Here is a 27909-nt window from a genome sequence, read left to right on the forward strand (position 1 = left end):
GTTAAATAATTATTATTCAAATATTATTTAACTATTACTGTTTTACATTAACTCTAATTATTAAAACTTTTATTGTTCGTTTAAGTAAAATGATTATTATTTAAACATTTTTTATTTTAAAGATGTACAGTAAAATTTTAAAATTTGTACAATTTAATTTCATTTAAATTTCATAATTAATTTAAACTGACCATACTTACTTTTTTTTATTTTTTAGTTTGATTTCGAACTCATTTGAAGGTTAAACCGTACAACAAACACCCATATCAATACTATATAGTAAGATTAAAACTTACATAGTATTAGAATGCATGCCCTATTTAATTTTGTTTATATAGTAAAGTACTAAATGAGGCGTTGTCAATTTGGTTCCTAAGATTTAAAAAATGTTAAAATGATCATCGACTTTACATTTCGTTTACCACGTTAGTCCCTGCCGTTAGTAGTCTCTTAACACCATTAGTAAATGTGTGATGTGGCATGTTAAGTGTCACCTGGACGCACATGTGAAACTTCCACATCAGTTTCTTCTACTTGTTACGTAAGAATGGACTAAATTGACATTAAAAGAACTAAAATGACATAATTTAGGTGATAATCTTTTTCCCCAAAATGTTAAAACCCTAATGGCTACTTTAACATTCACGCTTTCATTCCATTTTTCCTCCTACTCATACTCTCATCCAATTCTTATTTTTCTCCTATTCATCTTTCTCCATCTTTGTAGTTCTTCTTCTATTATTTTGTGGTCTATCATGTCTGCTAATTCAAGCACAAAGGGGAATGCCACGTCAAACTGTCTTTGCTATTGTCGTAGAAGAGCTACCATTCGAATAGCAAGGACGACAAGAAATAATCGGAGACTGTTTTATGCTTGTCCATTACCACAAGTAAGTAATGTGTCTATTTCAAACTAGGCTACTTTATTTTCAAAGTTGATCCGACATTGCTCCTTAAAAGCTCATAAGCATAATCTCAGACTCTGCCATATTGCTCCTTCTCACTCCCCTCAACCAATTCCTTAGCTTCTTTCATTGCTCTAAATATCTTTCTCAAAGCAATTTGGACACCATACTCCTTTTTAAAAAAATCAAGTGCTTCATTGTATTTCAAACTTGGTTGCTCTCAGATTTTATCTTCCAACTTTTTCACTACTCATTGTCTAGTTGCTTGTTTGTTCCTAAAACCCCGACAACAATTGTGTTCATCTTCAAAGCTTTTGATTTTGAAGCTATTTCTACCCACATTCTTACTGCAAAAAAATTCTCAATCACACCCAGGCTCTCTACATTTGGCAAAGGGTGACGAAGAACGACAACCACCACCACCACCACTGGGAGAGCGATGATCGACGTGAACATAGCACAAGAACCGTATCCTTCAACCATAGGAGGGAAAAAATGTGAGAGAAAATTCATCACGTTTTCAATTAGACTGAAAACTATTAGGGATCAATTTGACACTATATACAACAATTGACTCTTCATTTTTCAATATAACATTTAAAATTATGTCATATTAGTCCCTATGACGTGACATTGATTATTTCCCAATTACGCTTGCAGACTCACATGACAAATAGAATGTAAAGTCGATGATCATTTTAACATTTTTAAAATCTGAGAGATCAAATTGATGGCGCCTCCAAAAGTTAAGGACTAATTTGGTACTTTAGTAATATATATATATATATATATATATATATATATATATATATATATATATATATATATATAAACAAAGTTAAATACGCATGCATTCCAATTCTCAGCTCTGGAATCTTCATTTCACATTCCAATGGCCGATGCAGCGACCCAACCTTTGAAGGAGATTGCGATCGACTACACCCCCGAGGCCTGTTCCCACTGCGCCACCTCCAACACCATCACCCTCACCTACGACCACCGCGGCGGCGCGCGGTGGCGCACCGCCTCCCGCTTCCGCTCCGGTACGTTCTCCGCCCTCATCCGGTGTCCCTCCGGCGACACGAGCGGCCTCAACTTCAACCTCTACCTCTCCTCCCTGGAGGGCGACAAGTCCCAGGACGAGATCGACTTCGAGTTTCTGGGCCGCGACAGGACCATCGTACAAACGAACTTCTACTCCGAAGGCGCAGGAAACAAGGAGAGGATTCACCATTTAGGGTTCGATGCTTCCGATGGGTTTCATGAGTACGTGATTGTGTGGGGGAGCGACGCGATCGAGTGGCGCGTGGATGGGAAGGTGGTGAGGAGGGAGGAGAGGAAGGAGGGGGAGGGGTTTCCGGAGAAGGCTATGTTTTTGTACGCTTCGGTGTGGGATGCAAGTTGGGTTGCTGAAGGGAAGTGGTGTGGGAAGTACTGTGGGGGTGATGAGCCTTATGTTTGTGTCTACAGGGACATTCGTGTTCCCGTTGGAACTTCTGTTGTGGATTGAGTATTCACCTCTTTTTTATCGATAATTTTTCTCCTTCTAAGAGACATTTGGTGAGATTCTTCCCTTTTAATTATATTTTTTTATTTATTTATAAATCTTGAATTCAAACCTAAAGAAACACACTCACGAACCACTTAAAATTGTTGGTATAAGTGGGTGACTCTTAATCTAGTTAAGTTGTGGTGTGGTTTTGGGGTTGTATTCTTTTGTTGAGTGTTGTTTTTTTTTTTTTTTAATAACTTGTTTGCCATAATGTATGGTTCCGTTATTGTTTCTTTTTTGCTTTTTCTCTGGTGTTTTTTTTAAATATCGGAAATTAGGAATAAATTGAATGCATTATGAATGTTCAGTATAGAGATGAATACAATAGCTGCATGCCTTGCTGCTTTAGCCCATGACCAAGCACTTGGATTGCATTGCTTAGATACACCACTTAGGAGGGAAACTAGTTTGCATCAATGCAAACAAGAATTCACACTTTCCAAAGAACAAAAATCGGAAGCAACATATAATGTCATTCATGTTCAACACATTCAACTGTGAACCAAATACACACCTAGGGTGTGTTGGGTTTGGTGTTTGGACACCCAATATGAGGCTTACTTCTTATGGAAAGTTGCGTTGCTTGTTTTGCAAACCATTTTTCTAGTTGAGTTAAACACATTTTTCATTTTCATCCAAACCGAAATTTGTCCCAAAACTACTCCTGACTTGTTTTTTTTGTTGGACTTGCTTTTTTGTTGGACGTAGGAAGCTCCAAACATAAATTAAATTACATTATACTTACTTTCAAGTAAACTTAAGTTTACATAGTTAAGTTCAACCAAACTTTGCCGTTTCAAATGCGATGGTACAAAGTCCAACACACTTTCACCACAGAAGCAAGAAAGATGATGTTATCTGGAAACAGAGATTGAATGTAAATAGAGGTTGGAACCGGGCATCCAAACACACGCCAGTAGTTCCGTTTGTTTGCTTCTTCAGGATGTAATGGATTTATCTGCACCCTGCTCTATTTGTTTGTGGTTTGGGCTTTAGCCCTCCTTTATAACAAAAAATTAAAAGGTTATGTGATTGAAAAACAAGGGAACGTTTGATGCTTAATGTGAGACTGCACGGTATACAGAATTGGGATTTGAATGTGAGTAATGATTAAAGAAAGTAATTTTTATTGTTAACAATGAAATCAACAACTGACATTTCAATACATTGATAATTTATCATGTATATACAGGTAACATTGCCTGTTGATTTTATAATAAATGACTTAATAATTGTTATGAGCAGAATCCAAGAAATTGAGCTATTGTACAACATTTTAGGTTGCTTGTTATCTTGAAGTTTGCTTATAGCACAAACAATTTTGGGGGTGATATAGTGCGTAGGTGGTGCATGTGTATTGTAATTATTTTTCATTTTTTAGGAAATTAAACCCATCCTAATTGACATGATCTCAGTGATTAAATGAAAATTTTACAGAATGCAACATTCCAATCTGAATTATGAAACAGAGGTCAATTTCAAGTTTCTGATTCTTCTGCATACTAGTACTTATTTATACACTGACCTTTAATGCGTTAATATACATTAAGGGTCTACTAGTTTTCTTGGTAATTTCTACATTTTTATTCTAGGCTCGTTTCCCCTGATGATGGTCAGGTTCTCAAATTTAGTTTATGATGAACCGTCTGAATGGTTACTTGATATTGAGACATTGCTGGGAGAATTCATTCAGTCTATCTAAGTCAGTCCTCACCGTAATTAAGCACAAGCTGATGGACATTGACTTGTACCATTTTTCTCGTCTAGCTTGACAGCAACATGCTTGTATTTAATTTCTGGTTAAGCTTAATTAAAGCCACCAAGAAGGACATTGATGATCATGTGTTGAATAACCTTCATGCAAGGGCACTCAGCTTTATCACAAGTTGGGATTGGATGGCAATTAATTAGGAAGGAAAATGTTTTATTTAAAAAATTAAAATGGGACAAGTTTTATTGTTTTCTTTGATTTTGAGAGATATTTTTGAACTAGGTCTATACAAGTGAAAGGTTGGGATAATTGTATAATAGAGAATGCTAACAAAAGAAGGGTAACTTGGGAAAACACGACTGTTTAGCTTGGCCTGGCCATAACATGTTCACATTCTGATTATTAGTTAAATTCATTTAAACAATAATTTATTTACAGTTTACCACATATATGAAAAGTGTTTGCCGTTAATCTGATGTGACTAACTTTAGGTAATTAGCTAAATCAATTCAACGAATATAATGGTCAATCAGATATGCAAACCAAAATGTTCAACTTGTTGGTGAAACCCCCAAAAGAGGGGTCTTTTACCCAACTTTATGACTTTGGTTGATTACTTGGAAATGAATTCTCAGTTTTCCGGACATTACTTTTTGAGAATAATCTTCCCCGCAAACAAAAATGTCTTGACATTATGGTTTTGCACAGCAACTAATATTGTGCTTGCAACTTTTCCTGGCTGTTAACTTTTTTTCCGTGTGTGAAATACATTATTTTATATTAATGGGCTTGTTACTTTCAAATTCAGATACTTTCAGTAAGGGTGTTGCTAGGTGCAACCAGCATTATTGTTGGTGCACCCAGCATTTTTTTAAAATGCCAAAATTACCCCTGCGCTTTCTTCGCATTTGTGATGCGTGTGCATAAGGGTGGTCCGTAAATCTTACGGATCAACTTGATCCGTAAGCCTTTTACGGATCAAGATCCGTATGTTGATATTAAACGCATACGGATCAAGTTAATCCGTATGTTAATATTAAGTGCATATGGATCAACTTGATTTGTATGTCTTTTATGGATCAACTTAAAGGTTTACGGATCAAGAGTATTTCAGTCTTTTCTCCTTAAGTGCTGGGTGCACCAGCAATAATGCTGGGTGCACCTAACAACACCCTTCATGTAATTGCAAGAGTTATATCCTTATAGTGTGTGCATTGGATAAAGGCATAAAACTAAGTAGAATTCATATTTTTTGTTTGAGGGATGTCAAGCTGTCAGCGTTATTAAGCCCATCCTGTTTATGAGAATTCTATTTGATTCCATTCAACAATAGTATTTTCTCATATACTGGTGATTTTGGTGATGCACATGTGTGCCCTGTTGCTAATTGCTTTAGATGTGAAAATTGTTGGGCGGGTAAAGTGAAGTTAGGTTTAATTATACGCATGGAATGTTAAACTTTGGGCCGAAACACCCTTTAGATCCTTGTTTGAAAAAAAAAACTTTTAGATTTTTTTATATAAATGAAAAAAAAAGTTTAGTGTTTAGTTAGATTTTTCATAAAATAAAAAACTTATTGGGTATTCATTAAAGCAGATTGTCAAGTGCTAAATAAAAATTATATGATGTGACATTTATTTGTAGATGTGAAAGAGATTTTTACTAACGTTTTATAAATTGATTATCCAATTTATCAGTTTTTTTTCATGAACTTGAACAAAAATCTATGTTAATTCAACATAAAATAGCTTGAAACTGAACAAGCTAGAATCTTGAAGATTTTGACATAGCGATTATCATATGAATTTATTAAACTAATTTTCGCTTTAATTTAAGTGAGCATGTACTTGTATATCACAAGTTATTGCATAACGATTAACGACTCTGAATGCGAGTTTTAAATTGTTGTACTTTTTTCTGATAATTTTTTTTGTTATATTTTAAATTATGTCTGACTTGGATCAGTTTGGATGTAATACACTTGCTATATATATACGTTTTCAAGAGTATACTTATGCACGGGTGAAAATGACGACGAATAATTTTTTTAGTCTCTATCTTACGTTAGAGCTACATTATTTTGGAACCAAACGGAAGAGAATAAAAATCATTCTGAGTGATGAAAAGCAATTCTCGAAATTCTCTCTATGTAAATCCGAATTGGCCCGTAGGCATCATTGGCTATAATTGGGAAACATATATGCTTATCAAATTCTTTGCATTTTCATTGATTTTAGCTTTTGGGGATTTAACGTGCAAGACCCTTCTCTCTTAGGAATCGAGCAAGACAACTTATAAATATCTTCCTCTCTTAATATATATTGTTTTGATGCACTAAGCTTAGAAATTGAGATAAGTATAATTTATAAACACCTTACTCTCTTAACATATGGAAGCATTTTTAAAGACAAGACTACATGAATTGAAATTCTATTGTTGAAAAAGGATACAGGTATAATTTTTTTGGCATAGGTGGTGGATGAAATACTATAGCTAATTAATCAACCTGTTCTAGCTAACTAACCTGTTTCCTCGAAAAGCTGTCCAGGAAAGAAGCTTTTGCAATTTGGAAATTAAAAATTTAATGAGACGAAGCAATAACTTGTTGCATTTCTTTTTCAACTTCACAAGTTAACTATTTATTTTGGTCATTAGTTGACTTGCTTACAAAGCAAGATAGCACCCGGTTTTGTTGTAACCCGTCATTAATAATTTCGCATTAAAGATAATCTATATTGAAGAGATCTATTAAACAGAGTAAAAAGGTTGAATATGAGATTAATTGGATTATCTCTGTGATAGTATAAGTACCTTGTCAGAGCTACAAGCTTATCTTGCCGGCTGCTAAACTTAACATACGAGGATTAATTAATTATAACGGGGATCTCAAAAAAAAAAAAACCCTGTAAGATTCAAACCTACAAATAAATATTTCATCTTGATTCTTGGTAACTAATAAATAATTAATATTTTATGGCAAGTACTTAAAATTTATGAAGAAGGAAATAAAAACGGTAGCATGTTGATAATAACAAATATTTTTTTTTTCTTAAACATAATGATTAATTGTGACTCAACTACTAATGTTAAAAAGTCATCAAATTTAATATGCAAACCTTAAGGGGTTGGTTTAGTAGGTAAGCAAACAATATAAATGAATGGAAACGTAAATAAATAATCTATGACCGAAAATCAAGAAACAGTACTACACATGGTTGAACAATATCACCCTCTCCTCCATTTGCCAATACTTTGTTGCAATCCTATTCCAATATTTATTTGATATTGATAACAACAAACCATTGTGTCCTCTTAAGCATCGCAGGCAAGAACCCTTCTAGTACAGTACTAGTCATACACAAATGAAAAAGAGAATTGAAAAATTGATTATTATTTGTTGAACAAACAAAATTGAGGTATACCGTATACATTTGTTTCATCATGGGAGTAAGTCTAGTAACCATGAAATTTGTCTTCGTAGATTTACCCACGTATAAGCTTTTGTTTGCTTATCATTTGTGCTTCGAGTGTGTTCATTTATTATTATTATTATTATTGAAAACGAAACCACTCAATAATAGTTTATGACCAAAACTGGTAATGTTTCTAAGCCCAACAAGATTGATGCATTAGTTGTGTGGATGAAAGTTAAAAACACACGTGATTTTTAAAAAATATTCACCTGAATTATTTACTTCAATCTCAATCATGATCTAATTGTTAATATTTATTCTTCTCATTCTCACTTAACAAATTGTCAATAAATACATATCTTATATATATGTGTGACATATCAAGCGAAAATTCTTACTAATTATTATAAGAAATAATAAACATAAATTTAATTAAGTCATATAATCATAATGATATAGAGATTAAGAATTAATAAGTGGTTAAATGATTACTTGAAACACTCATGTATATTTATCTTTTATTCATAACACTTTTCTTTTTGCACTTATCTGTTGAAATACTATGGAATAGTTAATATTTATAATTCTCATTTTTCAAAATTTGAAAATAACAAGTTACCTGATCATTTGACGTGAAGCTTAAAGAAAAGAAAACAATGCAAACCTTTCTAACATCATATTATTATTATTATATTATTATTATTCGTACTTTGGTGGGTGACAAAACCGCAAGCAAAATGGCATCACCGCAATTCTTGAACATTGGAACTTATCCTGAAGTATCCAGACAAGGAGAAATGGAGAGAAACCTGATTATGGTGCACTTTCTTCACACCGTTGAGATCTATTTTTCTGCCAAAAATCATTAGATTCAACACCCACCCTCTAAAGGCCTCAACCCTTCGATTTGTCGTTAGTTGGTCAAATCATGTCGTGGACCCCACCAAGAATATCATTCCAAATTTCCAATAAACAAGAGAATGAAAAAAATGAACGTTCTTCTTCCACAACTCTCCTCTCTCTTCCCCACCATCCATATATTTTCCCTTTGAGTCAGACCAAAGCCACTAGGATTCCATAAAAATTTAATTTTTTTTTACTATTTTTTTCTGAAAGAGTTCTCATTTTGGTGTCTATTATTTTTTCCGTTTCCCTTATTTATCATGTTATTTATCTCTTGGAAACTTGTGGGCTATGTATTTATGTGACACCTGAGTGCACTCTGCTCTCATGTTTTATATGTGAATTGGGAAGTGTGTGTCAAGTTTTGGTTTCTTATTATTGTCTTTTTTGTTTTAGCTTCTTCTGAGGTTTGTGGCTTGGTCTTGGAGATTAGTTTTGTGAAGTGGGGGATTGGATACAATGGGTATTGATACCAATTTGGTGACTACTGTTATTGGGTTTGGTTTGAGTGCAACTTTCATTGTTTTTGTTTGCGCAAGAATAATTTGTGGAAGACTACGAGAGCGATCACGGACTATATATGAAATTGAACCAATAACAGATATAGAACGGGTAATTAATTTCAGCTGTGACGTACCCTTCTTCATGTGTGTTGATTTTGCTAGTTAACATGATTAGAGGTAGGTAATTAATGAATCAAAATTAAGCTCTTATTTGGTTATGAGTTTATGGTTTCTAAATTGGTGTACTTATTCTTGTAGTTTATTCGAGGAATAATGATAGCTGCAACTTTATGCTAGATATGTGATGAAAATTTTTAAATACCTGGTCAAAATTTTTCAATCAGATGAAGAAATGGATGCTTGGTACTATTAATTAACATGTATACTGCCCCTTAATGTAATTTTTCTTGCCTAGAATTTTTACTTTATGTTGGTGTTCTGTTCATGTTGGGTGCTTCAGATTTTAATGTTTGTATTGTTTACTTGACAGGCAGAATATCATGGTCATGACCCTGCACCTGGTTTTGTAGCTGCTATCCCCACTTTGAATTTCAACCATGAAGCCTTCAGTTCAATTGAAACTACACAGTTGAGTCTAGTTTCCGGTCTCTACTCTCTAATTCGTAGGTCATAGACAATGTTCTTTCTTTCTTTAATTTAATATAAAGATATGCTTTTTAGTCCTTGAAAATATTTTAAAATGTTAATTTTAGTCTTTATATAAATTTAATGTTTAGTCTTGATATTTTGATAGAAACATTTTTTCAGTACTTGATGAAGACTTACAACTACATCACTTTTGGTAAATGCAGAGATTGAAATGTATTAATTTTTTACAGGACTAAAATCAATATTTTAAAATATTTTGAAGGATAAAAATATATTTTACCTTTTATTCTATAAAATCTGATTTAAAATTGTCAGTTTCTATTTCTAAATAATAGTCAATTTGTTGATATATTATTCACTTTGCTTTTACAGGTGTGTGATATGTTTGGCAGAGTACAAAGAAAAAGAACTATTGCGCATCATACCAAAATGTGGCCACACATTTCATCTTTCTTGCATTGATATGTGGCTGAGAAAACAGTCCACATGTCCAGTGTGCCGTTTGTCACTGCAGAATGCTTTTGAATCAAAACATGCGAGGCATGTAACATTTACCATCAGGCATTCTCTTGATGAGCCCAATGCCCCAGAAAGGAACACAGATAGTGATCAGAGGCAAGTTGAACTTAATTCTAGTAACAACTCTCAACAATCAACTTTGGGAGAAGCAGAAGCTAGACAGTAATGTAAGAAAGCTAATCAAAGGAGTTGTTGTAGTGTGTGCCTAATCTGTGTATGTAAAGGAACAAGGCTAGTAACTCCCTAGAAATACTAATAGCACACTTATTTAATATATTTTTTATTAGTAGTAATCGATAACAGAAATAAAAGAATTTAAAATAATTCATATATTTTGTTCAACTAACTAAATTGGATCACCATATTATACTAATACAAATTTTATTTTTAGTCTCACTAAATAACCCAGAACTATTTTCAATATATTAATATATTAAGGAAGACACATATAAAATTGATTTGATGATAAAAGAGAGTTATTTTAGATGATAATAAAAAAAAAAGTGTTAGGGTGTGTTTTATTGGTATTTTAATGCTTTAAATAGATTAAATTCAAATTCTTTGTTCGTTTTATGGCCTTTTCCTCTAGTGTAAAACGGGGGATGTATGCCTACAACGATTTCTGCCTTTTAGTTTTAGTTGTACAGCATGTGTCTCCTTTTGTAGCATATGCAATGTGAAATTAATTGAAAGATGGAAATTAAAAGATGATATAAACTAATTAATTGAATTAGAAGGGTCTGGAAAGCCTATAATTAAACTAGCTAGTTCAGAAGTGTAAAATAACAAAAATATATCTTTTATTTTAGTTATAATTTTAATTTGGTAAATACATGTATTTTTGAAATAGTTACTACTATAACTTTTCTTATTTTTGAAATAATTACTACTATATCTTTTATCATATCTACTTTCTCCTTGTTTCCTTTCTCCCAACAAACAATGCGTTGATTTAATTAAATAGTTTGATCAACTTTCAACTTCCAACATCCATCTAGCTAATTTTAGCTAATTTATCCACTAATATGTACTTAGGTACCACCAGCTGATATCTGTTGACTATGGCATCCTTATCCTTACCTACTTGGGCAAGCACACTAATATTATAAATAGTTAAATACGTGTTAAAGATTAACAATGATTTATGTCTCTTGCACCGTTATTTTTCAACAACCACTTTTCTAAATAATGCTACTTGACAGGAAGGGATCAAGAAAAAGTTTTCAAGGGTGGATAAACGAGTAATATAATCGGCCGATTTACTAAATAGGAGTCATTTTTTTTGGAAATCGTCAATTGGGTGAATTTTAAATTACTATTCATTTTGGGATAAGTGATAACAGAAGTTGTGATTTTTAAGTTGAAAGTCTTAACAACGATTATAACTTCTATTTTTGTATTTTTTTTAACTGAAGTCATAAATTTTTTTATGATTTTTTTATTATTTATTTACTACTTTTAAGCTGTAGATTTTGTTATTAATATATCATTAGAAATTAAAGTAAATATTCATATACTTATATATCAATTGAAAAAAGAAAATAATCAATAAATTTGTGTCCAAAAGGGAACAAGTAAACATATATTTGCTCTTAAATTATTTAACATTTAGTGTGTATTTGAATGAGTGTTGATAAAAAAAAATTAGTTAAAATTTATTTTAAAGAGATATAATTTATGTTTGAATATTTTTATTATGAAAACAAGTTAATAGTAAGGCCCAATATATATTTTTATAAAAAAAAAAAGTTACACAAAATTTTTTCCAACTTAAAATCAATTCTAAATCTAAAAATTACTTTGTGTAAAATTAAACATATAAAAATCTACCTAAAATTAGGCTAGCTGGTATATGTCAATGTGATTCAAGATAATTTAATGTAAAACGAAACACACGCTTGGTAAGTTAAAAAAAAAATCCTTTAAAGAAAGTTAGAAATAAGAAAATGATTCCTTTTTAATTCGCTGGTCGAAAAGTGTCATTCCTAAAGAATAACTTGAATAAAAAACATAGAACAAACAAGGCATTATAATATGCATTCACGAATTATACAAAATATTTATACATTAGATAGAAAAATGATAGGCAATCAAACTGTGTGCATATATGGCTCAGACTATTAAATATATTTGTAACTTTTTATATCAAAGTTAAATTTAAATATTAGAATATTGATATTTGATATTTATAAATTATAACAACCTTTCTTATTGGAAGGCTCTCTACAAATGTTTTGCAAATGCATGAGGATTTTCAAGTATACAATTATTGTTTTATCTGGATTTCTTAAATTACTTTTTCAATGTTATTTTGATGTTTACGTGTTTCACAAAAAGAAATTGTAGTTGAAGTGTTCTATTACAATTCAAAGAACTCTTCCTTTAAAAACAATCAATAATTTGTACTGGTGTTCATCGGTATGGATCATTTGCAAACTCGGATTGATTCCAGACAAATAGTTTGAGTTGATTCATTTATATATTTAGGTCAAAATTAAACGGATCAAAACTATTCATGTACGGGTTGAGTCACGGATTAGACTTATATAGATCCCATCAAAATAGCTAGAATTGTTTGGTTTGACTTTAAATACTATTAATATCAACAAGTGTTGTAACAAGTATTTGAACTACTAGTGTTAAAATATATTACTTTCAAGTACATTATTATTTGTTTTACTTTATTTTCATATTTTTTTATCATGTTTATAATATTAATGACTCATATTTTGTTCATTTGTTTCAACAAATATGATTGTAACAAAATTTATTGTAAGAAATTAGTTTGTAAGAAATAGTTGTGATTTGTATTAATTTAGAATATTATAGTAAATCTCGTTGAAGAATATTTTGTATTAATTTTTATTAGTTTAGAATATTATGTTGATGGTATTAAATGAATCAATTCTACTACTTTCAAATATGTGATAATATTGTATTAATTGTGCTAGATATTAAGATGAATCATGATATAAAATAATAATTTTAAAAAAGAGATCAAATTTAAATAGATAAGTTGCTAGTTCGAACCAAACCAAATATTTCATGAATAAGTTGAGTTTTAAAATTTTTTTTATAAAAATTAAACCGAAACAAACCGATCAAAATTGATTGAATTATGTTTTAAAATTAAACAAAATGAGTTGAAAGACAAACACCTTGATCATTTTGACTCTATCAAGTTATTTGTATGCCACAAGTTTGTTTGTTTTCTTTGCATAAAAAATAGTTATATTTATTTTCATATAAAATATATGATATATTTTTTTATTAGATTAAATTTTAAATAATTATTAATAAAAAAGTTAAATTTTATTTCTTTTTTTTATACAGAAAAAATAATAAATATAATGTTACATTAAAAAAAACTAACACGTAACATTTATTTTAGGAAATATTTTTTCTCCTGTATGTGACGGACGGACAGAGTGTATGTATTTTTCTTATTTTGGTAGTAATGCAGAAAAAAATTATGCATAAGCAGCCGTGTGTGATTGGTTGTAGTGTTACTGTTGGTAAAGGGAAGGAGAAGAGGAAGGAAGTGGATGACGAGTGCACACGTGGGAGCCATGTCGTCTTCTACATGTTTCTCTTCACTTTCTCGACCTCTTCGACCTTCTTTCACCAAAACCAAATCATCACCAAGTAAGTTAACTTACTCATAATTCCGTTACTTCAACAGATTCTAGTTTCATGAGCTCAGTTTCACTTGTCCTGGAACACAGTACGAGGTTTTTTGACACACTGCCAATCATTACTCAACACAATTTTAAGGAATGACAATGTATTTGTAGTTTGTGACAACTTTGTTGATTACAATGGAATTGCCCTTTCGAAAATGTTTTTGGTGTCCCTCAATAATTGAAATTGCCCTTTTACCTTTGCCATATAGTTGATTTTAATTCTTGTTCTTTTTGTTATGGCTTTTGTGAAAAGGGTATGGAGACTGATGAAAACTCAGTCTAACAAATTATAATGACTGTGTGGCAGCTTTTGTGCTATGACTTTGCAAAATTTGTACCCTGGTTTGAGTAATTTAATGCCATTTAGATATATCTTGATGAAAAATAACAGTGGTTTCTGAGCTTATAGTTCTTTATTAGAGTTCAGCATGAGCATGAGCATGAGCAAAGATCCGGTTCGTGAGTGGATTCTTTCTGAAGGGAAAGCTACGGAGATAACCAAAATTAGCCCTGTTGGTGGGGTTGTATCAATCTTGCTTGTCGCTTCGATACCAATGCTGGTTTATTCTTTATTAAAACAAATAGGTATAGCACCCGGAGATGGGACCTTCTGTTTTTGGTTTCGTGGTTGAGTTGTGCCTTGGGATTGAATTTTTCCTTTTGAATGTGTTGCGTTGTTTCAATTATCTTGGAGCAAAAGCTTCATTCCTTTGCTTCTTATATTATATATGACAAGTTCTATGTTGTTGAAAGTTGAAACTCTATATCAGGAGTATTGGACCATCCATTTTTTTTTTTGGCTCAGCATATTGGACCATCCATGTTTGAAGCAGAGGCTCTTGGTTTAGGAGCTATGTATGAAACCGGGACTATCCGTGTACCTAAGCCCTATAAGGTGAGAATGCTTACCATTAGTGTTGTGAGAGCTAATATTTACTAGTTATATCATGGTGGAGGGAACTTGAGTTGACTTGTTGCTAGGAGTTGTAGGTTGGATTGCTACCTACTGGTGGTTCTTTCATCATTATGGAATTCATACAATTTGGTGCCTCCAGAGGCTATCAGGTGAGTTACCTAGAAATTGCTTCTGATTAGGAAAATTTGTGCATCCTAATTGTGATTTATTGCTTCCCAGTCTGATTTAGGGAGGAAGCTTGCTGAAATGCATAAAGCTGGAAAATCTAGTAAAGGGTTTGGTTTCGATGTTGATAACACCATTGGGAGGTTTAATGCGCCTTCCTCATGAAAGTTATCATTGTTGTAATTTGTTTTTGTTATCATTTATCATGAATCTTTCCATTTTAACAAGGCACGTGGTACTTGTCAGGATATATCAGTTATCAATTATCATCTTTTGTTTGTTTGTTCTAATTAATTTTCTAATTATGTTATGTATATTATGCTGTAGCACTCCAGAAATAAACACCTGATCATCAGATTGGGTTCAATTTTATGGAGAGCATAGATTGGGTTCCCATTAATTAATTCTAGCTGTACATCACATTTTTGTCTATCGAATATTTAGATTGAATAAAATAAGCAGGTCAATAGGATTTAAACCAGAGACAGATTGGATACGTGATAGAGTACATTAAGTTCATTGACACAGGGAGAATAGGAGGCTATTCTTTTCTAGTGGATAACTGTATATATTTTGACCTTTCATTTAGTGACAATTTCCTGTTTTCACATCCTTCTTGGTGGAGTAATAACCATAGAACAAATGTCTTTTAAGAGTCTGACTGGAAGTAAGAATGCAGTACCTTTAGGGAAGAAGTTATTAAGGCATTCTAAATATTTTATTTAATTTAGAATCTAAATGTCGAGTAAGTATTATATATATATATCATAGAAACATTACGTAAGAAAGTAAGTACCACTGAGCACTAGTAGTTATGTCACTCAAACTTGCCATTTGTTCATGATCTGTGTTAGACTCAAGATTCTCCAGTACAAATAAAAGATTTTTATTGATCACATTTCTGGAATTTAACCAGAATCTAGAGTACAGAATTGCTAACACAGGCTGCTTCCCTTACTGAGTTTCCTCCTTCAACACTGCAGAAGCAATGAAAAAACACACACACTCTAACTGATCGCTTTTCCTTTATCCGTATTCCACAAATAACTGCCACTTGTCGAAAACAACTGCCTATGTCTGCTGATACTAAACAATAACTACCACTTGTAGAAAATAACTGTCTATTTCTGATGATACTAGCAATAACTGTCTTAATTGCCTTTTATTTTTGACATAAACCTGTAGTGGCCTATCATATTGACATATAATGTTCTGTTTGTATTAAAACTCCGAAAATGACTCCATATATATCTGCTTGACTTGTTCTACAGGACAGAGACTGGTGAAAAGCATGGGGCCCCTGTTTGCCAATGTGGTGATAGAACCATGCTTACTACATGGAGACCTCTGGAGTGGAAACATCAGTTCTGACATAAATGGAGAGCCTATCATATTGGACCCTGCATGTTATTGTAAGTCAAGCATTTGCTTATATGGCAGCTAAAGTTTGAAACCAGATTAGCAGTTGAAATTTGTGTCACAGGATGTTTTAACACACAAAAATACAAAGGAAAATTAAAAGGAACTTGTTAAAATTTGGAAAATTGTGACTTTTGATATGGGTGACCCACTATTTAATTCCCTGCTAAAATAGTCAACAGAAAATTCCAAAACTTGAAGTGTAGATTTCTAAGTGAGTTGTAAATTGTAATGTCTCTTGTGAGCTTTCGTAGCCACTATTTTTTACTATGTCAATGGCTAAAATTTTTAGTGTAATTTGATATTTTATCAGACACATTTTGAAGGACCTTTATTGAGCTAAGAATGGGAAGTAGGAAGCATAGCTCAATTAAGTTGCATCCCCACAATTATTGGGTGCTATCTTGGTCCTCTAAATTTTTCCATAGTGGGGTTAATGCAAATATGTGAATGTGAGACTGCAATATTCATACAAACTTTGAAGAAAAAAATTGGCTGACAGTTGTGGTGACTGTTGTTTTATTCTGTCGATGGACACAGTGAAGCAGAATTTGGTATGTCTTGGTGTGCTGGCTTTGGAGGATCATTCTATAATTCTTACTTTGAGGTTATACTGTTTGCTGATATATGATATAATGGAATTCATAATTATCTTAACACCACCTTTTCTCCCTTCATGGATTTCTTTCTCTTTTTTGTTTATTTCTTTTGAGGTAATACTGTTTGCTAACCATAATCATGTAATTATGGTAATTAGGATATTGGTGATTCTTGTAAGTATTACATGGACTCTATACAATAGAGCTTCCAATATGTATTTCAAAAACAGAGTTAATCAGATGCCTCTTGTTTACTCTCTTATACATGGTATTTAGGGTCTAACAAGAGGCAACCCTAATTCGTGTCTGTCTGTTGAACTCACTGTCCATCGATGAAATTTGTTTTCTAGTAATTGTGTTTTCATTCCATTTCCGGGTCCCCACCTCTGTGTCTGAATGTTGATACTCTTACAACCTTAGTTGGGTATGTCATTTGTAAGTTCAATCAAAATTTGATCTCATGGTAAACTGAACATGATATATGATTTTTTTTTATCTGTATTTGTTGATGTAAGATCATATTATATTAAACAACAAATAATGCTTCCAGCAATCTTCTTGGTCCAGCCAATTTCCGTTGTGTCAACTAAGATCTATCAAATTTAGTGATATGTTTTTCTGTGAACTTTATGGAAAACATTCTACCTCAAATCCTCAATAAAGTGAATAGTTTGGTTTGGTTTCTCAATATCCTTGTTGAACTAGTTTATAGCTGGATATAGTTGCATGTTTCAAAGAAACTTAATGATATTGGGTTGGCATGTGAAATGTCAGTTTCATACAATAATTTTCTGATAGTTATGTCAATTTTCAAATGGTCTCTACAGGTGATGCCTAAACAGCCAGGCTTTGAGAGGAGAGACCTTTATATGCTGTATCACTATTTAAATCATTATAATCTCTTTGGTTCCGGATACCGGTCTTCAGCCATGCCTATAATTGATGATTATCTTGCGTTTTTAAAAGCTTAGGATTGCGTGCATTATCATCAAGCTTGTAGAGGAATGAGGTTCTTTTCCAGTACACTGAACTACTTACATTTCCCTAATGAGCTCATTCAATGAAATGGAAGCGTTATACCAATGCCAAAGTTATCTTGTTTGGTTCAATTTCCCTTCTTTTTGATGGTGAAGAAAACATCAGGGGGAAGAGGGGTTGAATCAAGTTACCACCAACAACTTTGGCAAAATTTTGGGTAGAAATGAGTTAGCCCAGAATTTAAACCAGAAACCAAAAGACCGCATCAGAAAACATTCACACAGCTATTCAAACGCACATTTGAGCAATAGAGGGTAGACTTCATCTTGAGGAATTACCACTAGTTAAATGTAGTTAAATGTACCATTGTACCTTATAATTATAAAGTCTTCTTTAGCATAAGAAACAGCAAACCGAAAAGGTATTTAAATTGGCTTTAGAGTGTGTTTGGATAAGGCAATTTAAAATTCTAAAAAGAATTTTAAATTCTGAGAATTTCAAATGCTTCAATTTAAATTCCTTTATTTTTAAAATTCTGTGTTTGGATACAACCTCTCTCTTCAACAAACTCGTTGCCGGGGAGGGTGAGGTACTGGAGGTGCTGCCACCAGGTGCCGTACTCGGGAGGGATCTGGTTGGAGAAGAAGTTGTCACCAAGGTGAAGGTGACGGAGGAGGGGCATGACGGCGACGGAGAGAGGAAGTTCAAAAGTCAGAATTTTCAAATTCACTCCCTTGAAGATAGAATTTAAAATTTTATTCTTTCAACTAACTAAAATCTCTTTTAAAATTCTAAAATTTTGAATTTCTTTTACTAAAATATCCAAACAGTTACTTTTAATAAAAAAGAATTTAATTCCCTATAAAAAATACATTACCTAATTAAATTATTTTATCCAAACACACCCTTAAAGTTTAGTATCTGCCCTAGATATTTTCAGCTGCAAATGTTTTTTTTTTAATTTATTGTTCAAATTATGTGACAAATTCACATTTTTGAACTAGAAATCAACCATATCTGGAGTCCACTTGCTCAAGGTGTTGGTAGAATGAAAATAGAAAATAAATTTTACTAACTGTTTAACTACTACTATTATTGTTAAGTCCCATTATACGAGATAAAATGAAGATAAGAAAATTAACTAATAACTAAAAGTTATTAAAGTTATTAAAATAAGTATTCTTTAAAATTTCTTGACAAATACTAGAACATAATAACATAATATAAATGCAATAAAAAAAGCATAATATAAATCAACATATTTATGACATTTTTTATATAAATTTTAATTTAACTTTATTAATAAATATATTTTTAGATAATTATAATTATATCTTTTAATTGATTTTAAACTCGTATAGTTTTTTATTTAAAGATAATTTATTTTGATTATATTTTTAGTTTAATTATTTTTTTCATGTTGGCCATTCTACTATTAATTTTACATCTTAAATTTTTTTTAACTAAGTTTAAAAATAAAATAAACATATGTTTAAGTATACATCATATTTTCATATAATAATCTATTATCAATATCTTGAACTATAATATTAAAATAATGAAATAAATAATATAAAAAAAATATCAAGAAAAAATATAAAAGTCAAAATGGAACAATAAAACCTTTTCTTATGTAAGAAAAAGGTAAAAAAGAAATTCAATTTTATAAAACTAAAATATAAGCAATTAGAAATATGTAGTTAAAGAAACTTTTCAAATAGTAAAATAAAACTAGAAATTGTCAAACTTACTCTAAATGAAATCAGCAACAACTTCGAATAAGACAAAATTCTCAAAGCAAAAGTACAAAAAAACATCGACAAATCATATGATAAACTCTATTCTCTTTTCAGCCTTCCACAGCTTCAAGCAACACCATTGAGCAATTCTGTATAAAAGTCAACAAAAAGAAAAAAGATTAAAAAAAAGAGAATAGAAACAAAAAAAAAAAAAAGTAATATTTATGTGTATATATTCATGAGCATACGTGCATATTCTTACCAGGGATTTAACCATTGATAACCAGATATTTAAATCCTCATCACTAAACTGCTGAGTTCCATTTGGAGGATAAAAAATTTCATCAATCTGTCCTGCTTCAGCCCCAGAAATGCCATGTTCTTTTCCATCTGATGGTGGAAGAGGAACGGGAAGGAATGGGTGAAATCGTTGGCACATGTCATTGGCTAACAGAGTTGAAAAATCCATTTCACTTTGCACAGCAAGATCATCCACACAGTATACATGTGTGTCCTCACTGAAAACTTTTATATCAGTAGTATTTTCAGCACATGTCTCCCCCGACTTACCATTACCATTGTTCATAAATTCACCAGACCCGGATGTGTAGTGTGCAGCACCGAACAGTTCCCCCGGTGGATACAATTGATTTTGCCCAGTTGATGTCTGATCACTTGGACTTAAAATTGATAATTCATATAATGGGTTGCGTTGAGAATGCAGATGCATGCAATTACAGATCTTAACGTGACAATTGGGCAATTGGTGTATTTTACCGTTATAATTGTCAGTCTGAGAAACATACTGCGATCCCAAATTCAAATCAGATGAATGTATATTGCTGTGCTGATGAATTGGATTAGCTTGTTGCAGAGATTGCTGAAACAGATACATATACAGATAGGTCATGATTCAAATACAACATGATAATGCTGAAAAAAATATTACCAGGGAAACCAAAAAAAAAAAAGAATATGAAATTTAGAGAGAGAGTATGCTTCTGTTATTGAGTATTAAATGTCAACAAAGAAAAGAGAAAACTCTTCCAAAAGTTTCCCCTTCAAAAAATTCTACAACAGTGCAAATGCTAACGAATCTGAATGCCTTTATCCCTTTTATCCTTCCCACTATTGCAGATAAGCCCCAGCCCTTCCAAGTTTTAACTATAATCCCTGACTAATTCTATGAATAATTTTCAACTAACTCTCTAACTTCCTCACTTCTTCACTTCCTGAACAGTGAACACAATCAATTGAAACAAAATTCCAAACTGTAGTATTTAGCAGTTTCATAAAACTAGGTAATGCACTAAAACTGAAACCGCATTGCAGGCTTTCAATAAGCACAACCAATTTTCAAGTATATACTGCCTATTTTGAAACGCCTCAAGTGCAGCAGTAAGGTTGCTGCCATATGACTTGGTGATCATGGATTCTAATTACAGAAACAAACTCTTCACTCACAGGCCATGGCATAAAGCTGCATACAATTGACCCTCCCCAAGCACCACAATGATGAGAACCCCATACGTTGGTTTGCCTCAATTCTGCCTATTTTGAGTTTCAGAGTTTACATGAAGCAATGCTTGTTCATTTCCCCGGATGCAAGATACTTTAAAAAAATTCAAGAAAAGAGTTAAATGAGGACACATGCACCATTGAAAAGAACAAACCTGCAAATGGTTTTTAACATTCTGTTTTGCAAGTCCTGGCACATTTCTAAGCTGGTGTCTTTGATTTGGAGGAGCTTCTCCTAAGAAAGACAGCAAGTGTTACTCTTATAGCTGGAAGTAACAGCAGAAATAAATAAACAATAAACTTTAGTCCAAACTTACCACTGGTTCCTGAAAATTCAACACCTCCCAAGAACTTCGTATGTGAGTCACCAGTCCAGCTAAGCCTTTTCCTTTTCAGCAATAATGATTCACTTTGATTTCCCCCTATCTTATGTCTTTGTTCTTTTCTTTTCCCAATTTGGAGAGTCTGCCCTCTGGCGTTCAGGAATGGTTGGAATTCTTGATTGTTGTTTACATAGCTTCTTACATCTTCAGTAACTATGCTTCCATCTTCTATTTTCCACTTCAAATACATCCACAGGCTGCTTAGATCATAAATGGTGACTGGCTTTTTAAAATACCTCTTAGATCCATTGCACAATGGATTATCATTAGCAGTCATAACTACAGAAATAATGAACAGATAGTGAGTTAATAATTTAACTCATGAATGGAACTTGTGGTTTAAAGTAAAACAAGCCAAAGAATATGAGGACTTAACGAAAATACTGAAGGTCAGAGATTTCTCTTATTTTCTCTGTCAGGGAATTTATTTTCATGTCTGGTAAGTCAACCTCCAAAAGTGCAAGGTTAAGTTCATCTTTCTTCTTCTCAATAATCGCTAATGCTTCAGAAGCTAATGAAGCAGTCACAACTAGTAGTACAAGAAAGTAAGGAAAAACTCAATAATAAATCAATCCAAAATAATAATTATATACTGTGGGTGTCATCAAGTTCATTAACAAGTAGTGAGAAGAAGAAATAATATCCCAATAGTTTAGCCTCAAGTAACAAAATTAAAAACAACTTTTATGGCTACATTAAAATATGTTATCAAATCATATGATAATCTCAGAAGAGAAAGAAAGATGCACAATTTATATATGCATAGTCCCAGGCAGAGTTGTGTTCTGATAAAGTTCAAGGTATAGAGATGAAAAGAGAGAAGAAAAACTGAATATTATTTAGGATAATGCTCAAATGAGCAAATCAAATCTTTATATGAATACATTGAGCCTTATATAACTAATGCTAGTAAACTGTTATACAATTGGTTATAAGAGTAACTAACTAATGCTAGTAACACTATTAATCTATGTCTCTAATATGTTTCCAAAGTTTTTTATTCACTCCATTTTACATGTATTTTTTTTAAGTATTATTTTTTAGCTAAACCTTTTCAATTAATGGTATTTCTATTTGGCCACCCCGAAGGTTTTAAATTGTTATTACAGTTGTAGTTGTGGAGACTTCCAAAACCTTAATATTGTGATAAGATTTGAAAACCTCCAAAATCATAACATTGCTTTTACATGTGCCGTTGCAGACCACAAATTTAAACCTTGGCCAGCCCAATTAAAACAATCTACTAATCTAGCTCCACCCTGTACTAAACAATAAACATTGTTGGATGATTGAACATAGACTATGAATGTGATCAATTTATCATCACTTAATTCACAATGGATAATCAGATTGACTTTTAAGTGTTAATATATATGACAGCTATCATTGTGGAACATTTGAAATTGTGGTTGCAAATATATCGGAATGCAGTTAAACAGCATATAAGCCACAGATATATAAAAGAAAAATAACTTTTAGCTTCCAGAAATATATGTTCACTGCTACTTACCTTCATATCCAAGGGTTTGAAGAATTTTCAATACAGTTGCTAGGCATGTCAAGTTGTTATCTACCACCAAAACTTGGATACCCGGTACTGGACATATGTACTTCCTCAAATCAACTGACTGGAAATTGTCAGAATCCATCTCAGAGAGAGTATATAACACAACGAAAGTATCTGGGGGAAAAATTGTTGAGTGAGAGTAGGAAAGGAAATTTAACATTTAAAAATATCACATGCATCTACTATATTGCTATTTATAAAATGTTTTTAGCAATAAACACATAATTGTATAACATTAGTCAACCAAAACTAACTCCACTGCCAAAAAGAAAAAAAATCAAGGTTATAACAAGATTCTCATTTGCATTTGTTTGACTTTATAGTTCAGTTAAAAAAGACAGCAGATAAATATTATAAACTTTTGTTTGTAAAATTAGCAACGTAATTCCAAAGAAAATGCTCATTATGAATGACTGTAGCTTTTTCATTTCCTTTCCTGTAGTAAAAATTCCGGCAATGAAGAAATAGGAATAGAATCATAGACTCAGACTCACATTTGGTCAGTAAAAATATATCATTTGATTCACTAGCTACAACACTAAAATATTTTTAAATTAAAAAAACAACAAGCAACATAAGAGATACACAGTTAAATCATGCAAGTCAACAACACATTAGGCCTGTTATTTATCTCCCTCGTGTAGGTACCTCTCTTTTAGGAATTGGTTTACTTTTTAATTTTTAAACCTTGCTCCTGGTCCTACTGATCAAAAGGTAGCTCTGGTTTGTTCAAATTTTATCTCATAGTTTCATTTCTAAACTAAGTATGCTACTTGTAATTAACAGGATTCTAATGTTTAACATTTAATACTTTTATATGGTTCTTTCTTAGAGGTTAAATATAAATATAATTTCAATTAAAATTAACTTTTCAATGCAAGTTTCATTTTTGTCATCGAATTTTTAATTCCACATTCTGCACATGCAACATCAAGTTGCCATTAATATACTGAAATTTGACAATCTCAATTGACATCTGTGAGTTACATGTATTACAGACAATTTGGTCAGAAACAAAGATAACAATAGAGATCAAACTGTAATTTTGTGACATTGGAACTAAATTAAAACTTGGGCTATTCAGTGATGAATAGTATATTCTAAAATAAAGATTTTAAAGAGTTACATGTCTTTTGTGAAATTTCTTAAGAACAAAGAAATCTTAGTTTATTAGGATAACAGTTAGAGACAATTGTTGGTGTGTGACAACTCTTCTGCGAATGGACACAAATGGACTTAACAAGGTGGTGGTACTTGCAAACTGAAACACTGCAAAATTCGTCCCAACAAGTAGAAAATAGTTCTAACAGTAACATCCCCACAAGCTTTGCATATTTTTGATAAAATGAGAAATCAATCTCTGTACAAATTCAGGACTATTCTATCAATACTATTCCCATTGGCCCATTCAATCACATCTCCTCACAATAGCAATCCAAGAACTATTCTAATCAAATATTAGGTTACTAACTGGACTCTAAATACTTTCTCCGTGTTTTAGAAGCCTAATTTCTGAATTATCTTGTTCTGTAGATAACCTTCCAAGTCCCAACTAACCAATCACTCTCTTGTTTTCTCCTCCTAACCACAAAAGTCCCTCACAACATTCTGAACCCTCTAAGCAACTCCAAGAGGGAGACAAAAAAATAGTTACGACATCCTAATAGCTAATGAGGTCAAGGAGTAATCATCAGTGCAAAAAAAAAAAATGAGGCACAGTCGCACAAACAATTAGCAATTACAGGAAGACTTCCAACAGTAAGGAACATAAATGAACCGAATACACATCAGAATGTGAAGGATCCAAAGGTTGTGCAAGAAGATTATATAGTTAAGGATAACTTAAAATGGATTTGATTGGTACTACCTATCATTGTAGTAGAATCAATATTCAAATAGTAAATCAAAAGGTTCATTTTCCGAATTATGAATGGTAAGATTCATGATCATAATAAAACGTAGCATATACAACTTACAAAGAAGCATAACTCTAAAGAACATATTCATGATCAATAACTAAGAATCATAACTCTAAGAGCATAAGAAGTATGAGCTCTGTTAAAAATTGTTATAATAGAATAACATTAAAATTCATAATAAATATTGTGCTATGAAAATTAATATATAGTATTAAATATTTGTATTTGAAAGATTTTTACTACTTTTTCTAATAGATTTTATGATAAAAAAAATAATTGAAATAAAAAACAATTATCACATCAATTAAATATTTTTTATTTGATACCAGTCAATACTTAAATATCAATCAATAAGTTAAAACTGACAGTCCAAAGTTGAAACACGGTTTATATCTTGCAACTAAAACACAAAAGTTGCTAAAGTGAAAAAAGAAGTCATTGTTTACGGTTAGGGTTGTGAATTGGGTCATCTCTCTTCTTTGACCATGATTGAAAGGAGTAAGAACTATAGTGCAATGCAATTTGTCTACTACAACCAACACTTTTTGCAATTTTGGCGATAAAAGCACTACTCCAGTAATGATGGCTAGGCACAACGACCCTTGGAGGAGCAATAGGGTATCACAACTCCTTCCAAGGCCTCAACCTATGCAAGAATTGTGTGATTCTTCTTTAGGTTGTGATTCTTGCAATTCATGCACCAAAATGATTAGCTCACCGGTTCGTATTGCCAACTACTTGAATCATATGTATTGTATCGCAAATCATACGGTACTGATAAATTGCTACATATACCAACAACATGAGTCTACTTTTTGATAATCCATCACTTAAAAATTCTTTAGTTAGACATACTTGACTTGGAGCGATTTGAGATGGGTAACCTTGTAGAGTTAGGAAGTATTAGGAAAAACCCAAGTCCTACATTGGCTAAAAATAAAGCCAAGTTAGAATATTTAAGTGAGGGACAACCCTCACCCCTTGAGCTAGTTTTTGCGGTTGCCAAACCCATATTCTAAGATGATATCAGAGCATATCCAAGAAGTGTTAGGCATGAGGGAGTGTAATAGAAAAAACCTAAGTCTTACATCGGCTAAAAATAAATCCAAGTTAAAGTATATAAGTAAGGAACACCCCTTGAGTTAGCTTTAGGGGAAGAGTTAGGCCTAAACTCACATTCTAAAATTTCAAGAGATAAAGTAAAGTTAGAGTATATAAGTGAGGGGCAACCCACACTCCTTAAATTAACTTTTGGGGTAGAGTTAGGCCTAAACTCACATTCTAAGATTCTAAGATGGTGTCAGACCATCTCCAAGATTAATTCAAAGGGTCACCCATCATTGTTATCCACGCATCAAGCCCAAGAAGTGTTGGGCGTTAGGGGGTGTATTGGGAAACCCAAGTCCCACATCGACTAGAAATAAAGTCAAGTTAGAGTATATAAGTGAGGGGCAACCCTCACCACTTAAGCTAACTTTTGGGGTTGAGTTAGGCCCAAACTCACATTCTAAGAGGAAGTACGCCATGCTAATGTGCCTTGGATGATCCACGTCTCGATGAGTACATTAAATTATCCATGTGGCTGAGAGCCCTTAGCCCGTCATGCAGACCTCCCGCTGGGGCCCACTATACCAAAAGCAAGAGAAACCCCATCCCTCTCTTTCCACTTTCACCCCATCCATGTCGCCCCCGTGTGACGACATAGATGGGGGTGAAAAAAGTAGACAACCATGCACCACCTGTGTCCACGTTCCCGAAGGCACCCCTCTCTTTCAAGAGGATTCACGGCATGTCAAGCCCTAGTAAGGTTCTTCGCTTGTCATTGGATTAAACCACATGCTCCACCGCTTGTGCGGGCGCCCGTCAATTCCTTTGAGTTTCATTCTTGCAAACATACTCCCCAGGCGGGATACTTAACGCGTTAGCTACAACATTGCACGGGTCGATACGCACAGTGCCTAGTATCCATCGTTTACGGCTAGGACCCGTTTTCACGGTTTAGGCTACTCCCATTTCGCTCGCCACTACTACGGGAATTGCTTTTGCTTTCTTTTCCTCTGGCTACTAAGATGTTTCAGTTCACCAGTTTGTCTCTTGCCTACCCGAGGATTCAACAGCAATTCGAAAGGTTTACCTATATCGGGAATCCCCGAATCTACGCTTATTTTCAACTCCCCAAAGCATTTCGTCGCTTACTACGCCCTTCCTCATCTCTGGGTGCCTAGGTATCCACCATAAGCCTTTCTTATATAGCTCTCCCACAACCCCGTTTTCACGGTTTAGGCTGCTCCCATTTCGCTCGCCGCTACTACGGGAATCACTTTTGCTTTCTTTTCCTCTAGCTACTAAGATGTTTCAGTTCACCGGGTTGTCTCTTGCCTGCCCGTGGATTCAGCACCAGTTCGAAAGGTTGACCTATATCGGGAATCTCCGGATCTACGCTTCTGGGGTATCTAATCTCATTCGCTCCCCTAGCTTTCGTCTCTCGGTGTCAGTGTCGGCCCAGCAAAGTGCTTTCGCCGTTGGTGTTCTTTCCAATCTCTACGCATTTCACCGTTCCACCAGAAATTCCCTCACTGAAAAGACTTGTTGGGCATGTGACATCTCAAGCACCGATCGTGTAGCAAAAGAAATGAGGCGTGGATAAGGATATAGACAAGACAAGGTTTAAGGTTTTAACATCACTTAATGTTGATTTGAAGTGATTCTACAACCACATCATATCACTTTTGTGTCCCACAACAGTCACAATGCAACAATGATGCAACCACTACCATAACTTAAAACCTTAATGACAACTATTAAGGGAACACCTAAAGAATTGAGAAAAAAATGTTTCACTAAAATTTCACTATATATAAATCAACTCAAGTTAATTATATGATCCAGGAAACTATTTTAACATTAA

General features: G+C 32.9%; 4 protein-coding genes across 14 annotated transcripts; 3 read left to right on the forward strand and 1 right to left on the reverse strand.

Moving 5' to 3' along the window:
• The first annotated feature begins 1797 nt into the window (after positions 1-1797).
• LOC100799976 (probable xyloglucan endotransglucosylase/hydrolase protein 32) lies at positions 1798-2415 on the forward strand. Its single transcript, XM_026129177.2, has one exon. The coding sequence runs from the start codon at positions 1798-1800 to the stop codon at positions 2413-2415; it is 618 nt and encodes a 205-aa protein (XP_025984962.2).
• Positions 2416-8353: 5938 nt separating this feature from the next.
• Positions 8354-10387, forward strand: LOC100800505 (RING-H2 finger protein ATL39). Of its 2 annotated transcripts, none has more exons than XM_006583288.4 (3): positions 8354-9096; positions 9478-9614; positions 9969-10387. In XM_006583288.4, the coding sequence occupies exons 1-3, from the start codon at positions 8944-8946 to the stop codon at positions 10279-10281; spliced, it is 603 nt and encodes a 200-aa protein (XP_006583351.1). In that variant the 5' UTR covers positions 8354-8943; the 3' UTR covers positions 10282-10387. The 2 variants fall into 2 exon arrangements, with proteins under 2 accessions (XP_006583351.1, XP_003529964.1); XM_003529916.5 differs by having other exon boundaries at positions 8360-9096; positions 9478-9575.
• A 3190-nt stretch (positions 10388-13577) lies between these two features.
• LOC100801047 (protein-ribulosamine 3-kinase, chloroplastic) lies at positions 13578-18309 on the forward strand. Of its 9 annotated transcripts, XM_026129179.2 has the most exons (8): positions 13620-13760; positions 13841-13899; positions 14219-14383; positions 14569-14693; positions 14789-14863; positions 14934-15022; positions 16151-16291; positions 17725-18309. In XM_026129179.2, exons 3-7 carry the CDS (start codon positions 14227-14229, stop codon positions 16248-16250), a joined length of 546 nt encoding a protein of 181 aa, XP_025984964.1. In that variant the 5' UTR covers positions 13620-13760; positions 13841-13899; positions 14219-14226; the 3' UTR covers positions 16251-16291; positions 17725-18309. The 9 variants fall into 9 exon arrangements, 6 of the variants coding, with proteins under 6 accessions (XP_014633328.2, XP_014633330.2, XP_014633329.2 ...); XM_014777842.3 differs by lacking the exon at positions 13841-13899 and having other exon boundaries at positions 13578-13760; positions 14208-14383; XM_014777844.3 differs by lacking the exons at positions 13841-13899; positions 17725-18309 and adding an exon at positions 16839-16970 and having other exon boundaries at positions 13578-13760; positions 14208-14383.
• A 1304-nt stretch (positions 18310-19613) lies between these two features.
• Positions 19614-27546, reverse strand: LOC100801594 (two-component response regulator ARR2). 2 transcript variants are annotated; one of them, XM_006583292.4, is made up of 6 exons: positions 23026-27546; positions 21892-22044; positions 21450-21794; positions 21288-21367; positions 19877-20494; positions 19614-19763 (listed from the first exon to the last, which is right to left on the reverse strand). In XM_006583292.4, the coding sequence occupies exons 1-6, from the start codon at positions 23240-23242 to the stop codon at positions 19725-19727; spliced, it is 1452 nt and encodes a 483-aa protein (XP_006583355.1). In that variant the 5' UTR covers positions 23243-27546; the 3' UTR covers positions 19614-19724. The 2 variants fall into 2 exon arrangements, with proteins under 2 accessions (XP_006583355.1, XP_014633334.1); XM_014777848.3 differs by lacking the exon at positions 21892-22044 and having other exon boundaries at positions 23026-27538.
• Positions 27547-27909: the final 363 nt, after the last annotated feature.

The sequence above is a fragment of the Glycine max genome, chromosome 7 (genome assembly GCF_000004515.6).
Source record: "Glycine max cultivar Williams 82 chromosome 7, Glycine_max_v4.0, whole genome shotgun sequence".
NCBI classification, from domain to species: Eukaryota; Viridiplantae; Streptophyta; class Magnoliopsida; order Fabales; family Fabaceae; genus Glycine; species Glycine max.